General features: G+C 37.2%; 1 protein-coding gene across 1 annotated transcript in view; it reads left to right on the top strand.

Annotated features, from left to right (window-relative positions):
• LOC145675369 (dynein intermediate chain 2, ciliary) overlaps positions 1-17,549 on the top strand; it is a 105,910-nt gene that overhangs the window by 50,048 nt on the left and 38,313 nt on the right. The window contains exons 3-5 of the mRNA XM_081745772.1: positions 836-1,031; positions 7,762-8,075; positions 15,751-16,015. Coding sequence (XP_081601898.1) covers positions 836-1,031; positions 7,762-8,075; positions 15,751-16,015 — 775 coding nt within the window. The remainder of the gene's footprint in view (positions 1-835; positions 1,032-7,761; positions 8,076-15,750; positions 16,016-17,549) is intronic.

Here is a 17,549-nt window from a genome sequence, read left to right as displayed (position 1 = left end):
AACATAGAAAGACTTGGAACAGATAGTACAGAGTGTCTGGAATGGAACTAATGGTTTTTAAATAATACGTGGTAATTGTAACGTGCTAAGAGATAGAGAAAAAAGAAAACGGCTTTGGAGGAACACTCATATATATCGGGTATTCTAAAAATGACACCCACAGACCACAGAGCACTATTCTACAGGCCAAAATAAAGCGAAAATGTTTATATGATGGTATGCCCTCCGGGGCCTGCTTCAGCCGCTATGTGGAATCAAAATTTCACAATGTGTCAACCGTCGCAGATTAACTTGGAGCCATTAGCATTACTCTACGAATACAACAAGCAGTTGAATCGATTACTACATTAATATATTATGCTAGTGTCAATTAATATCGACTTTATCTGCCATTTGGAAAGAATCAATATAACTATTTGATAGAGTGGTAGATCAAATCTATGGTTCTTTATTTGCGACGTTGCCACATAGTGCAATTTGTGTCTCCAGACGAGGACTCGAAAGGTATACAAATATATATATAGCTTTATTTTGACTTGTAGAATAATGCTCTGTGGTCCGTGGGCGCCATTTTTAGAACACCCGATATATATATATATATATATATATATATATATATATATATATATATATATATATATATATATATATATATATATATATATATATACAAGTACTATAACTCCACATGAGCTCTATTTGTAACTCGACAATATCAATTTTCTTCTTAATTATTTATTACCTTTGTTTGGAAATATTATAGGTTTTATTATTCTGTAATTTGAGGAGCTCAGTGGACGATAATGCTATAGAAAGTCTTCATTTTCTTTCATAGGAATTGAAAGAGGAAATGGTTCGCGTCCTAACAACTACAAATCCACGGCTTGACAAAACTTTAGTACAATACAACTTTAGAACTGGAGCCTACCAAAAGTTACCTACGACCACTCATCTGGTTACTCTTTACTCTCAAGAGAGCAGAGTATTATATAAGGAATCAGAGGAAGCGAAAATGCAGCTAGCTGGTGAAGGTAAATTGAAAGTTGTACTATATACAGCAATATAAAGTTGCAGTCAAACGTTTTTATATTTTATCGCAAGAAAACTATATCTTCTGAGATCTCAGCTTATTATTGCAGTATGAAGTATATCAGTTTTTTCTTTCTTCTTTTTTTTTTTAAGATTAATTAAATGGATCTCTAACCTTCTCTGTCTTCGTATGTAAAATCATACATACTTTAATCCTGAATATTTGAACAACTATTGCACGTAGCATTTTTAAATTTTAGATAAACACATTAAAAGCCAATCGAAAGCAAATAACTGTTTAGTAGTACCGATATACCGTTGTTTTCTAATTGACCATTGTCAATTAAATTTGACAAGAACACCGAGAAAATTCACGGAAACGATGTAGTTCCCCTCAAAGTTATGTCGTGAATCGGACTAGGGACTCTTCGTACCAGAAGTGAGCACTTTACCAATGAGCCACTATGCATCCCAAAATCGGACTAGATATTTCAACGAACTTTTCGTAGCACACAATCCCCCCCCAAAAAAAAAAACATTGGATGTCCGTCCATGTGTATGTACACTGACTTAGAGGCTACATTTTGAATATATCGAGACATTTTTTTTAATATATATATAGGACTATTTGCTTTCTTTCTTTTATTTTCTTTATTTTAAATCTTCTCTCTATATCCAAAACTCAAGGCAGTTTATTATAAGGTAAAATCTAAAATTACAATCTTCTTTAAAGTGGTCCAAACGATTTTATTTTCGTTAATTAATATATCTTTACAATATAGCATATAACATTTCTCTTGAACAAACGTTAATAGTAGTATGTTGGTGCGGACTATTTTCTTTTCGGACAAAAGTCTCAAGAAACAAACACACTCCAAGCGATATCGCTTATCTTTTGTAAATAAATAATTGACTAACAGTTCTACAATATGACAAGGAATACTTAATGTGGAAATGGTGCTAAGAGACGATAGAAATGGTGCTATAATCGTAAAAATGAAATCTAATTCGAAATTTCAACCAATTTATGTTTAATGGTTCCTATATGTCCAATTTAAAAGCAAAAAAAAAAAAAAAAAAAATGTGTACATCTGATCGTCTGTTGTTACTTATACAGGCCTAGGGGCCGTATAATTCAGCATGTCGAAATCAAATTTTATATATATAAGTTGAATGAGATTTTCGAAGACAATATCTTGAACTCTTCACCTGAAATCAAAAATAATAATAAATTACTAGAGAGTAAGAATTAAAAACAGACATTTTCTTAAAACTGGATATCACGATTTTGATTATATTTTATAAGTAATCATTTCAGCGATAGCCCAACAATACAGGGTGTATAACGGTGTGTAAACACTCGAATGCAAGTTAAATAATGTACAATGTATCGTAACTAGCATGTAGATTTCTAGTAAGGGTAGGACTAAATGAGATATTACAAATTAGAAAGAACGTATGATGATAACGACCACCATAATAAAATCAGTCATTTTGAAATGTTTAAATTGAAACCATAGTTTGAGGTGCCTCACTTGCATAGGAAATTTGCACACTAGTTGAATGTTTTTTTTCTTCATTTCTTTGTTCTATTACCAACCAGCATACAGTTATGAGTGTTGTTTCTCCACAAACAGGTATATATACAGGTATGTGTAAAATCTTGAAGTTTTGTATAAATATTTTCCTTGCGCTTTAGACTGTACATAAGACCTTTTTTTTTTCGAAATACGGACGCTAAAGGGAAATAATGAGTTTTGATTTTTTTACCCTTTCTCCAGACCTCTGAAACTATTAGAGATACAACCTTGAAATTTTGTACAAATATTCTCCTTGCTCTCTAGGCTGTAGATAAGATGGGACTTTTTGAAATTTGGGAAGAGGAGGCTTTTTTACTTTCGCCCGCCAGATCTTTGAAACTATTAATCCTTGAAATTTCGTACAAATATTCTCCTTGCATTTTAAGTTGTAGATAAGTTGAGATCTTTCGAAATGCGACTCCTAAGGAAGATAAGGGGACTTGACTTTGTTTTTGTCGTTATCTAGACCTCCGAAACTGTTTGCTCGAAGAATCTTGAAATTTTATATGGGTAGTCTCCTTGCACACTGAGCTATAGACAAGACAATATTGTACGAAATACGGCCTCTAAAGGAGATTTTTGTTCGTCTTTTGCCACATTTCCGAAACTATTAGATGTAGTATCTTGAAAGTTTTTGCATACATGCACTCCTTACATTCTAGTTTGTAGATAAGATATTATTTTGCAAAATATGACCCCGTAAGGAGGATTAGGAGGCTTGAATGATTTCTTGTTGTTCGCCATATCTCCAAAACTATTAGGTATAGAACCTTTCGATTTTGTACATATATTCTCCTTACACTCTAAGCTGTAAATAAGACGTTTCTTTTTCTTTTTTCTTCCTTTTTTTAAAAATGAGAGAGCCTAGAAATTTTGAATATAAAGATTTCCCTATACTGAAGAAGTAAAAATGGTTTACAGATCAAAAGGGGGCCTTGAATATTTCTTTCGACTTTTACCAGACCTTCGGAACCCTTGAGCACAAGAACTTGGAAATGAGTACAAACGTTCTCCTTGAACTTTAAGCCGAGAGTGATGTACTGTATTACAAAATGGCACACTTACAGGAAAGACAGGAACCATAAATCTTTCCTTTAACTTCTATCAGATGTTTGGAACTCTTTGGTGTAGAACTTAAAATTTTGTACAAATTTGCTCATTGAACCTAGGTTAAAGATAGGATGGAGTTGTACAAAAAGTGAACCTAAGAAAGGAAAGCAGGCTTGTACTGCTTTTCGCTGTTCATCAGGTCTCCAAAATAGTTGGATGTAGGTAATTGGCATGTACTAAAAATGTTTTTTTCTCAGACCCTAGGCTATGAAGATAGCAGTTTCTGTAATTCGAGATCTATAGGGCAGAAAAGAGGGATATTCTGATCTAGAAATTTTCAATTTTCTAAGACAGAGCTTGGAGTAATTCTACTCCGAAGCGTACATAAGTTTATTGAAAGTTTTACATTATTTTTACTAATTTAATCGAAACGTTCAGCATGTAGGCCATGAAGTTGTATACTATATATTTTGAAGTACACACTATAAATATCTCATACAAGAAGACAATTTTCAAGGTTGATTTTTAGAAACTCAGTTTGAGAGGTGTAAATTTTGAGTAACATTTTCCACGAAACGGAGAAAGTCTTCCAATTTTTGGCGTAAGAAAGTAATTTTTCAACATAACTTTGACATCATAGGCGTCTTTAAAAATAAATATTTCGGGATGACGGACATTGACAAAAATTTTGCCAAACGATTTCTATGGGTTTGAGTGAATCCACTATTTCTGGATGCGAGAAAATGATTTGACTCAGTCTTGACATAGTTAAAAGTTATTTAGGAACACTTGTCAGTATAATTTCAGCAAAATTAAACTTGTATTAACAAGTATTTGACAGCAAAAAAGTGATGCTTATAGCTTTCAAACAGTAGTTTGAACACAGTATATAAACTAAAGATTTAAAAATGGAAATGAGCGAATTGCAGTTTGAGGAAGATGGAGAGAATACATTGAGAAGCAGTATGCCGGCATAAAAAAACTTTGTGTTTTAGGCATTGCAACCGGAAAATGAAGTAAACGAGAATGGCGAAGGAATTGTGATGCTGAGGGACAAGTTCAAACACATATAGCGAGATGAAGAGCGGAAAAGTAAACAATATCTCACCTGTCAAGTTTATTAAGAATACAGGAGAAAAAGGAGAGAAGAAATATTCGGAATGAAATCAAATGAAGAGAATCATCATCTTAAGACTTCCTACAGAGAGTTAAGATTTTATTACTAAACATCAAAATACATGAAGATCAGAGACTGATTGAAATGCATTTAAGAACACTGAGTAGGAATTCACGGACTTAGCTCAAAGTTGTACACAAGAAGAAACCGATGGTAGATGATTTTGTTTCCAACATGGTAGTGAGCCCTGTTGATGGTCAAGTGCTTAGGTCGGAAGACGTAGTAGGCCAGGGTAGAAGGCGTGTTCCGGGTAGAGGATGATGGGTTATAGGGAGAGCGTTATGCTGTTGAAGATAAAAGTCCACATGAACTCGAAGGATACGATTTACAACACCATGAAGATACGATATAGTAATGCTACTCCTCTGAACGTGCTAGTGCGAATATGAAGCTCAATTTAACGTATTCTCCCTTACCAAATACCAGAAAGTCAAGTGTTGGTGTTAGTCAAGTTGGTTACTTACAAGAATTTAACTACTAATGCATCTAATCTCGGGACCACGACTATTTTTCCTGGAAGAGGAAAGACTTTCCTCTACCCCTGTGGCTTAGCAACCGCAAACTACACTGGAGGTCGCGAAGGACTCAATGAAGCCAGATTTCTAAACTGAATGAACTGGTTTCTCTCCCTTTTCAAGGTTTCCATTCCAGATTGTCATATAGGAACAGCAGAAGTAAAAACTTATTTTTTAGTTCTAGTTCAACCTAGACCTATGATAGTATTCGGAAGTTTTCGATCTTTATTGCTCATAAAAGATCTGTAGGGAAAATGAGTTAACGAAAAATCTATTTTTTTTAAATGGATTCTATTTCCTTCAGGATGACTTTTTTTTAAAAAAGAAAAACAAAGTATGGATAGGGGAAAAATTTAAGCACTTAAAAGGTAGATATTTATTCTCAATTTCTGCAAGAGCCTAACCTTTGGCGCTATAGTTTACAACTTAGAGCAGGTGGTAGAGTGATTTTCCTTTTTTCCCTTCATAGTTTTCCGATTTTTGCAAACCATAATAAAATTAATCATATATTTGTAAATTTAAGCATGAATTTTTTGAAGTTTATATATAAAGAAAGAAAACAAAGACAGTACGACTTACGTCTTCATCCACGATTGAATAGCAACACACATAAAAGGGCTAAAAGCTAAAACTTTTTTTGCATTGTTTTGAAAATTAAAGAAACGAAGAGAAAGAAGTGAAAATCAGCTTTATCAATAAATTTCGTTCCTTATAGAACGCTTCAATTTATTGTTTATGACCACCAATATTTTTCGACAGTTGTCAGTTCGTAAGTTTGAGCTCCCTACTTTCCCTCGGCATTTTGTTCGAAGAGGTTGTAGTATGCTGGTGATGTCTACGTATTTTCTCGCTGATTAGAAATGTCTAATTTCTTTCAAAGGTACCAGATGATAAGCAACCTGGTCCTTCTGGCCAGAGAAGTCCAAGTAACAAAAAGAAGAATCGTGTACTTGGAAGTGGAACAAAGCAGAGGAAACAAAGCATGAAAGTTTCAGGGGGCTAAAGGTGGTCGAAGGGGGCTCAACCCCTAGTTACTCCTAGCTAGGGTCTGGTTTGATATGAATTAGAATAACTAAAACTAGAATTAAAAAAACTAAAACTAAAATTAGAATATTATAGAAATTGACCCCATTTCCCCTCTCAGGAACAGAATTAAAAAAAAAAATCCGAAGGTCGCGGTCTCTAATTTTTAATGAAAAGGTATGTGCTGAATTTTACGCCTTCTTAAGCGAATCTTCACATTCGGTATTTTCTGAACAAATAATCGAAAATTTGAATATTAATACAAACTCCCTCTATTCTCCTATAGGAGCGAAGTTTTCGAAATCGTTGAAATGTGTTTTCGGTTAATTTTAATGAAGAATTTATCCCCTAGTTCCATCCTCTTAACTTCGAGGATTTATGATATATTCTATTCTTAGTTAAAAAAAAAAAAAAAAAAAACTCTCCTTTCTTTCACTCTCCTATAGGACATATATTTTTAAAAATCTTTTATTAGCCCTAGCTTTTTGACAAAGAAATATTCTGTACAAATCCATGTTCCTATATATAATAGTTTGAGTAAGGTATTGATGAGTAAGTCACTTTACATATAATCTTTTTTTATTTTTTTTTTAAATATAATAGTGTACATATCTTTTTAAAAACTCATAAATAATTTGCGTTCAGTTTTGGTATTTTCGCCCTATTTGAATTATGTTATTGGCACTCGATCAATTAACATTTTTCTTAGATCACTTTTTATTACACAATTCACGAGTCAATACGTTTCTACTAGGTTTTATCAATGGCTTTCTCTAGAAGAAAGAACATATGGTGTCCAGACATTTCCAAGAAAAAATGTAACAACCTTGTCCCTCAGCACGTGCAGAAAACGCTTTTGTGGTCACTTGTGGTCATGTTTGCGGAAGGGGCTATTTCTTATGAAGAGTATGGGTAAGGGTCGTTTATCGGTGGCCGCGACTTTACTTAGAACAGGAATCCAAAAATACTAAAGGAAAAAATCAAAGTTTGAAAAATATTGGAGGAAAAGTATATCATGTTTTAAATAATATCAATATTTATTAACACTATGGGGGTTGTTGACATGTTTTTTTTTTTTTTTTTTGAGAAATGTTACATAAGGAAAAAGTGGTTTTCAACAAAGAAATTTTTATAGTGATGTTTCAAGCAATACTAAAATTGTCTCTCTTCAATGGAGGAACTGATCAAAATACATAGTTCTGCAAGGAGTGTAATTACGTAAAATACACGTATGAAAGTGATAATAGGTCATTGAAACATAACGTCGATTTGCCATCACGATTTAGATGCTTTAGTACGTACAATTTTAACTTTTAATTCTCTAAACGTTGTTTTAAATGTTTCAGCACAGACTTTTATCGTATAGCTCTATGATTGTTTGTTGTAGTATTGGTAGAAGAAGAACCTGAAACTACAGAAGCGGAGGCAGGCGAAGGAGGTGAGCCTGAAGGTGAAGGAGAAGATGAAGGTGAAGCTGCGGAGGAACCAGAAGGCGAAGCTGAGGGTGAAGCAGAGGCTCCTCCCGCAGAAGGAGAGCAGCCACCGGCGGAAGAGACGAAAGACGAGGAGGAAGAAGAAGAGCAAAAGGGTGGAAAAGCTAAGGGCGCTGCAGGAGGAGGAGGCTCCAAAAAACCAAAGAAATTGGTCAACCAATTCAATTTCTCTCAGAGAGCTGCTTTATCACCTTTGCCTGGTACAAGGGTAAGTTCAGGTTTTCACTAGTATTAAATTCGATAATGAAGTACTAGAAGTATTGTTTTTAATTTTTCAGCGTCGCTACCTCAAAAAATCGTACTGCATTGTAGAGAAATTAATTTTTTTATTATTATTATTATCGTGCGTGTTAATCTTAAATTAAACTTGGAAAAGATAACTTTATCGTTATAAAGTAATAAACAGATATATCAAAAATCAATCAAAAGTGTCTTGTAACTTCACTACACCGTTTCTTCATTAACATATAACAATCTACCTAAAACCAATTCTTTTTCTTCTAACTACTAAAATGGATTTTAACATTATTTCAATCACTTTTATCCACAACTCCTCCCTTTTTTTTTAACATCAGCACTAATTTGTCTGCCTTTTACTACCCTAATCTCCTCCGGTGTTTCATCTAAAAATATTTCGAGCCTAACATCCTCTTCCCCGTTCCAATTGCTGATTCTTCTCTTAAACATTCAATTGAGGAGTTTGATGCAATAAGGGCTTAAGTCTGAAACATGCAGTTGGAGAAAATCGATGTTGAAAATTTAAGTAATATTTTTTTCTTACATAAAACAATGTAATATGCAGCATTTTATTCCGATATTGAATTGAAATGTTACCAGGAGGCTCAACAAGCATGGCTAAAGCCACAAATGCGTTTTATGCAAAAAGAACGTAAAATTGCTTACGCCATTGCTACATCAAACTCCTCATTATATTCCTTAAAATTCTGAAGTTATCAACCAGAAACGGTCTGGTATCGCTGGAGACCTTTGGCTGCAGGAGATTAGGAGGGTGGAGGCTTTCAAAAATACCCACTTGCGTATATAACTGAATTCTATTATTATTGACCCAAATTTATGTAAAGTTATATACTACATTGTTTTGGAGGGGTTTTATTTTAATAGCAAACCGCTACAGTAGGCTTACATTTTCTGATTACATAAATTTTACCATAATATTCTTTAAAACAAATTTGCATTAGCTTGATTAATGATATAAGGTGAGTAACCAATAAATACTTCTAGGAACACTTTATACATTTCATACTTTATTACATGAAACTTACAGTACGTAGGTTACTTCAAACTTTAAAATAGTAATAGTGATTTTGCATAGACGCATAAAAATCTACCTGAAAAATCTTATAAAATCAAAGAAATATATACAAATTGTGTACGTATTCTACTTAGATTCACTCAGAAAAGGAAAATTTCAAAACTATCAACCTGTAAAATTATTATGTTTGAATATCTCATACTGTATTCTGTTGATGAAAAAGAATATTTTCATAATATAAATACAATATTTACTAACATAGAAAAGAAGTCTCCTTCTGGCTAGATGAAATCTGTAGGCCTAACGCCTAAATACTTCATTAAACTAATAACTTTTTCCTAAGTTCCTCACTCGTTATTGTTGCTTCATCTATAATCAAGTTTTTATCTAAATTTACAAACAAGTCTTGTTTTATATTTATAAAAAGCAGCTTAAACATTAAATCTTGGTTTAGCGAAGACCTTAATCTATTCTTAACAATTTTTTTTACACGCCTATACCGTCATGGGACGTATAGAAGATGTCCCATGGGTCTATGGTTACCACACAAAGCTGGAACCGATGTGGCGCGGAAGGTCGAAGAAAGGGCCCCCTTATCCCACTCCGACACGTTGAATCGGCCACCTGAGGGTAGCGTCATGTTCATGAAACACCTGAATATCTTGACGGGTCCGGAAAGCGCGGAGATGGTAACACGCTTAAGAGTCTCGGGTCGCACGAGAATGGCCAGCTCGCTTGAGGTGTGAGCCGACCATATACCCTTCCACGAGAAAGTGCAAGTTGTCACCCGGGGCCAGTGGTCTCAAAGGTATCTTACGTACTCCCGGACTTAAGGGTTCCTGGAGTATTTGAGACGTTTAAGATGATGAGCTGCATCCAGGCCAGTGGCTCCGGAGGCAACCTGCACATCAATGAGTGTCGCTTGATACGGAGTGTAAACGACAATGTCAGGCTTTCTTAATCCCTCTGAGGTCTGAATCCGGAGCTCCCTAACCACCGTCCATCCCTGCTCCCTAAGATCTTCGCACAGAACACCACAAATAACGTCGTGGCGCTTGATTCGAATTCCGTGAGTCCTACCACAATTCTGGATGATATGAGCTGCTGTCTCACTGACTCCACAGTTGTCCCGGCAGTCAGTGGGCATCCCATATCTCCTGCACCCACGCGAAGTTCGAATCCTACTCGGTAAACAGTTGACCCTCGTGTGACTAAAGTTCACATAGTCTATACCGCTAAGGCTTAATGCTCCACTCAAAGTGAGGGGAGCAGATGACGCAGGAGCCCGGAAACACTACCGGAGCTCATAACCGTCGGTAGACCCATGTAGCTTAAGAGCCATCTGTTTCCGAACTGCACGAGTATCCCTCACGCCCTGGCCGATAGCCTCAACTCGGCCACGTGGCCAGTCAACCTCCCTCTGGATGGATGGAGAGAGGAAGGCGGCACGGAAAATTTCGAGACGTCAGTTTTGGAGCTTGCTGAAACGCGTTAATTGATGATATTCCTCAAAGAGGGAATGCCAAGTCCACCCTCTCTTATCGGAGCATGGAAGAAGGCCTTGGAGACATCATGAGGCAAACGAAGCCATTTGCGCACCGCAGCACACACTTGTCGGTCAAGTGCTTCTAGGCGGCCTGTTATTGTCCGGCCCAACACCAGTGCCTGGTAGACCCTAGGCAATAGGAATTGAACCAACAACAGGATCCGCTGCTGTGGTTTCAGTGGCGCTTCCCGAAGGCGTTCAAGATAAAGCGCCAAAGAAGCCTTGGTTGTCTGGCGTCCTCTACATGTAAATTGTACTCCTAAAAGCGCCAGTGTGAGATAACTCCGTGGTCTGGAAAAGGGGGTCGGATCCCACATTAAACTGTGGCTCCGTCTTGATCTTCATCTTCTTCCCCTTTCCGTCTGGCACCATCGAGAGTACGGAGCTCTTTTTAAGATTGACCTCAATGCCATTCTTCCGTAGCACCTCCAGTGCGGTGTCAAGCAGTAGCTGCATGCCTGGTGCAGTAGATGAAATAAGCACCAAGTCATCCGCAAAGGCTAGGGAATTCACCCTTGTGGATGCCCCGAGATCAAAACCGACCTCGGGAGACAAAGCACGCAGCACACTGTCGATCACCAGATTAAATAGCAGTGGAGAGAGGGGGTCACTTTGCCGAACACCTCGATTGACCAGTGCAGGTTCAGAGGCCTCCCCAAGCTCCAAGATGATTTCAGAGTTGATGTATAACGCATTGATGTAATCCACAAAAGGAAGCGGAGCGCTAATGCGTTCGATAGCGGCATGGATGGCATACTTCGAACAGAGTCAAAGGCCTTGGAGACGTCCAGTGTAGCAAGATGACATTGCCGTAAACGCTGGTTCGCAGTAGAAATCACTGCGTCCAGGACTGAGACGCTCTCCAGAATACCATCTACAGGCAAAAACGCCCATTGCCGACTATCTAATACTGAGGCCTTGACTAGTGGGGCAGCTAGTATCTTATGAAACTGCCTGGTAATAACAGACCCGGTGGAAATTGGTCTGTAATCGGACGGCGCCAAAGGTCGCTCTGTCTTCGGAAGGAAGACCGTCTGTGACAATGTAGGTAATCGGGCAAAGTGCCAACCAAGAGGAATAGATTGTACAGCTTCAGGCGGAGTCGGACTGGAGTTTCTAAAAGCTTACTCACTGTCAAACCGTCAGGTCCAAGGCCAGTACCACGAGTAAGCCGAGCTCCAGTAACTTCTTCGCCAGTTACGGGAACCCACAAGTTGCTCAGAAGGGGGCTTTCGGAAGGAACCGGCTCCTCAGGATAAGGGACCGACTCCTTGCCGAAGAGACTACGCCAAAACCCCTTATGGCGTCCAGAGATGGGCGCCTTGAGAGGTCTTCGGGGCCGTCTAACACCTCCTTGGCGGCCAGGTGTCATCGCTCCTTAAAGAGCTTCTGGACCCGGGCGTACTCCTGCCTGCGTTACCTCCTTTTGGACAGGACTTGGTCGGGTGAGCTGTCACCGCAGCCAAAGTTCGACGGAGACCTGGGCGACGAAAATATGGTTTTAAGATATGAGGAAAGTCTAGGCAGGGCTGACTCTATGATGGCATCGAGTCGACGCTTGTGATACTTCTCTACATCGGGCTGCAGCGCCTGGATATACTGCCCAAATAGCCCTCTCAACTTCCCCTTAACAGCTTCCCTCCAACCAAGAGAATCCCCCACCAAACGGAGTTTAGGTGGTGGAGAGAAAGGGGAGGGAAAGGAGAACCAGATTTAGGTACCATCATCGCCAGGAACTTCATCCCCTGAAGGGACTGGAGATGGCTTAAGTGCGGCGTCAGGGCCCAGCTGGGAACCCTCGATAGGTTTCTCCAAAACAGCGGGTAAACCTGTGAAATCAGGCATCTGTATCTGGGGAGGCTCCTCGCTCACCTGAGGACGGGCTGCTTCAGGGGTCGTCGTGAGAATCTCGCGGACAAGCCGTTGGTAGGCCTGTGACTTGCGATGGCTCTTGATGGAATCGAACGAACGCCCTGGGATGACTTCAGCCAAGTCCTGATTAAGAAACCGGCATCCAGGCCGGATGAGATGTACGTCCTGCCAAGCCATCAACCGTTCCTCCTCAGGTGTCCATCTAGCTTTGACACGTTCAGTGTCAACTCGCCTATTAGTCTCTTCTGGGTGCGCATGTTTAACGTGCACACCCAGGCCGTTTTCGTGGTAAAGGTTCTCGTGCAACCCGGTATGCTACAAGGATATTCAGGCGCTTCATGCAATGCCGAAGCAGGGGGGTCCCTGTATTATTGCCCGCCCTCGTCGACGAGCGGGGGGCTTTCCTCCTTTCTGTGCTGGAGCGGCCGACGTACGGTGACAAAGGGTTCTAGCCCCTGCCACCGGATCCCTAGTACGTTAGCTCCCCCGCTCACAGCGGCGGACACCTTCCGGACAAACGTGGAACACAAACAATTGCAAATGTGTGCAGACTTCAGTGGAGTGCATGAACACATGTAGCTGAAATGGTAACAAGTGCTATAACTTACTTATAAACACTTATGTACCAGATAATGATTCATCTGATGAGGATTCAAAAGACTAAAGAAATATGTAATTTTGCACAGATTTGATATGATAATGTATAATATTATTATAGTTTTGCTTGTTTCCAGTAATTAGTAAGTATTTAATGAAGTTCGATGTAATATTCTCATAAATTTCATACACATTAAGTTATTGAGGTTTCTTCAAAAACATTTTTTAAAGTGACCATTGGGAAAATACAGACTATTCTTGATTTTAGAAATACCCTTCAGGTTTACAACGATGTTATCAATCACCCTATATACCACCTGTAAATGGTGTTTGCCCTATTTTCTGTTTTTTAATTATGGTAAGCTAAATGTTTTTGTTAAAGAAATCAGGAATTATTTTCAACGACCGGTGGAAATACTGCATAAAAATAGAGTTAAAAAATGTAAATCAACCTGAATATCAACTGTAAATGGATTTTAACACTACAAAAGACATCTCTACTTATCTCAAAATTTTGTGATCCTTAACGCAGGGTCGTATCAAGTGACCGGAGATCTAGAAATGATCATGACAGTGTAGGAGAGCTCAAGGAAGAAGGGTGAGAACTGTTCTTCAAATATTGAAAAAAAAAAAACAGCTTTTATCTCGGAAACATAACCTTTATTGACTGACCTAAGCTGAAATTCAGTGGTACAATTCGGAGCATCAGCATTCGAATCGAAGTACACTTTCCTTCAAACTTACCTCGCTGTACGGCTATTTTTGGAAGTAAACCTAACAATATTGGAACTGTTGGAAATATAGTTTAATGCTCTACAAATTTAATTAGGGATGTTTTCTCCATATCTTAACTCAATGGAGAGATTGAGAACAAAAATAAAATATTAAGGACAAAATATGTTAGTTTTTAATGTTTAAGTTAAATTTTCCAAAAACCCGTTGGGTCTATCCAAAGCATGAATAGACAAAATCGTAAAGCACACCTTCAAGATAAAACTGGAAAAAGAAATTCATTAATATCTTGATTAGTTTCGGAAATATGGCCTTTTATTTGAAACGCTCATTTTTTAGCTTCAGTAGAGGGGGCAGGGGGTGTACGAGGGGGAGCTTCCGCTCGCATCAGGCGTTCGGCGGAATAGAAATGATCAGGGTAGTGGACTTGATGATTTAGGACCACCGGTTGCTTTTACTCTCTCGGGTTGATCCAACTTCTTATTTTGAAGACTTTTCCAGATTCTGCCTCCCGACTATCTGGTATATTAGCAGCTTAAGTAACCGAGAGTCGAGCTGAGAAGCTTTATAGAAACTCTTTCTCTTGTGTTTTTGGATTTTAAATATTTTCCTGTCAATAATAATAATAATACGATGGGATATGTCAAGGCATTCTTTAGTTGTATACTTTTTAAAATTAACTTTTATCTCGTTTTTACAATTTTTTTCTCTCCTGAAACTATGAACTGTTCACAACAAAACTTTCCTTTCTAAAAATAATTTTATTTTATTTCTAAATTTCTAAGAAGAGTTTACTCAGTCTTGTTGACGACTCTTATTCGCGAAATTTCTACTTCAAGTGCCTACTTGTAACCATTATCAACATCTTACTACTATATTAGAAAATGTTTGATATATTTTAATGATGAACACAAGTAAGAGAAATATTGATTTGTTGTAGCATTCTATGTAAACAAGAAGTGTGACCAGAACATGGTTCCGATCTCTTAATATAAAAGTGCCGTATAAATGGATTAGATTAAATTGGCCAGGTTGAGAAATAAAATCTCTTTGGTTAAAGAACAGTTGACTGCTCTATCTCTTGGAATCGTTTTTTTTTTTTTTTTCTTAGCTTGTGGCAATAAAATTTAAATATTTACGATGTGACTTCTTTCAAAAGCAGCCACTAGTTGGCTGTAGTCTTGTGCCAGATATTTTGGAAACCCTCAGTGATTAGATATCCTGGTACTTGATACGAAAATACTTATATATATATATATACTAGATTTAGTCTTAGAGCTCAGATGAAACTGATATCTACGAACATGATGTGTAGTGGTAGTTCTGTCATTGTGTTTCATAGCTGTTAAGAATGCGGCTGGTATATATATATATATATATATATATATATATATATATATATATATATATATATATACACTCGCCGCATTCTTATTATATATATATATAGATAGATAGATAGATAGATAAATCTAAAAACATGTGTTTTTCCGCTAATTGTTTCCTATTTCCGTCGCTGAGTTTTTCATTTTCTTTCAGTATGTCTTATTCCTACCGAATAGAACGTTAATTCTATTAGAAGCAGTATTCTAAATGAAAAAACATCCATATCCGTATTGGGCGGAATTTATGTATATGTATGTTTGTATATGGTATTTATCATCTCAAACTCTGAATATTACAATGCTGAATTTTAAATAAATTGCCTTTAAAGATAACATGCGTAATAAATTAGAAAAGTATATAAAATTGTAAGTTTTTCTTCGTTCATTTTGTTAAGAAATTCTCGACTACGGTTTCTTTAAGTGTTTTCTGTCGCATGTTTCAGTCACAATTAGCTTGATTTCAATTTTTTTGTTCCAGACAATTGGTACACAGACTGAGCCCCCTCCACGAGCTACTTATTCTTCGTACGCTTTGCAGTGGATCATATACGATGCATATATGAGGGAGAGAGAAATACAGCTCAAAGAAAAAGAGAAAGAGAAAAAGCTGCCCTTAAGAGGACTCCAGGAAAAAAAGACCAAAGTATTGTCTGCTCGCGAGGATATGCTTACACGAATCAATTTGGCTTTGAAGACAATTCAGCGAATTGTTACACAAAGCATCTACGATGAGATATGTCAAGGTATTCTCTAATAGTGTATTTTTTAAAAGTAACTTCCACCTGCATTTTTACAATTTTTCCCCCTTTTCTGAAACTAGAATGGCCTGTTTACAACAGAACTCTGTTTTCTAAGATATTTCTTTTAGGCTTGCTAGAAACATTAGCTTTAAGTTGTTTTCTTTATACCCTCATGAGGTACAGTCCGCAATAAAAAACCTGCAACATGAGCATGTAAGTTTATTGTGAAACGACGAAATCTTTTGCTCCAAAATAAGTGCGCACGGGAGGACGCCGAGATTTCTCCTGGCGTGATTCGTGCCACTTAGACGTTATGTTGATTCCCTGCGCTGTTAGATGTAGTTTCACAATAAACTTACATGCTCATGTCGCAGGTTTTTTGTTACGGACTGTACAAATTAAGTATTTCGAGAGTTGTTCCGAGCATGCCTCGTATGTTTTAATTGAAGTATGTGATGTTACAAGTGAAAATAGTAGCGTTTGTGTCTTTTCACAAATATCTATGAAATAGGTTTGCTATGCATGAATGCCAGCAGGGCTACTTGACAAAATCATGTCTGATAAAGGTGTGCCTATGAAGCAAAGTGTGTAATTAAACAATGCGGAAAACATTACTTTCATTGATACCAACGATTGCTGAAAAGTTACGAAAAATAAACAACAAATGTTAGCATGGTGAAGTGGTGAGTGATACTTTTCAGCAAGGGAAACAGCGACGTGAAAGATAAATTACATTTAGGATTGCCGATGACAATCGTTACATCACGAAGTCTGAAGAACGTTTTGGTCAGTTTATCCTCGCAAATTGGCGAATTAAGATCAAAGAACTCTGTATCAATTTCCAAGCATTAGAAATTATGTTAGCAGTTAGTACTACGTAGATTCCGTTAATGCTCACAAATGAACCAAAAAAAAAAATGCAATATCAAATTTTTCAGGCTGTACTAATATGAGGCTGAAGATGACACTTTTTAGTAAATAGTAAAAATAAAAAATATTCGGGACATGTATAAGAGGAACAGCGAATTTAATAAAGGCTATCAACCTCGTGCTTATATATTAAAGAAAGCTGACGGAACAGTTCTCACTGATACGGATAGCATCTTAAATAGATGGAAAGATTTCTTTGACGAATTGCTGAACACACAGCCAAAAACTAATGTGCGTTGAGAAAAGGAGATACACACCGCAGAACCGCATATTCCAGAACCCAACCGAATAGAAGTAGAAACCGCTATAAAGAAATTAAAGAAACACAAATCTCCGGGTGTAGATGAAATTCTGGCTGAGTTAATTTTAGCTGGAGGCGAAAAATTGTGGAACAAGATACACAAACTCATTCTGTATCTGAAACAAGGGAGAATTGCCACAAAAGTGAAAATAACCAATCATTATTCCAGTTCACAAGAAAGACGACAAAATTGACTAATAATTATCGAGGCATTTCTCTTCTGTCAACATCCTATAAAATCCTTTCAAATATTCTATTAGCAAGATTGACCTATACGCAGATTAAATTATTGTAGATTATCAGTGC

This window comes from Thermobia domestica, chromosome 2 (genome assembly GCF_964235325.1).
Source record: "Thermobia domestica chromosome 2, izTheDome1.hap1.1, whole genome shotgun sequence".
NCBI lineage: Eukaryota > Metazoa > Arthropoda > Insecta > Zygentoma > Lepismatidae > Thermobia > Thermobia domestica.
Note: the sequence above shows the minus strand (reverse complement) of the source record. Positions and strands in the feature narration are given on the sequence as shown.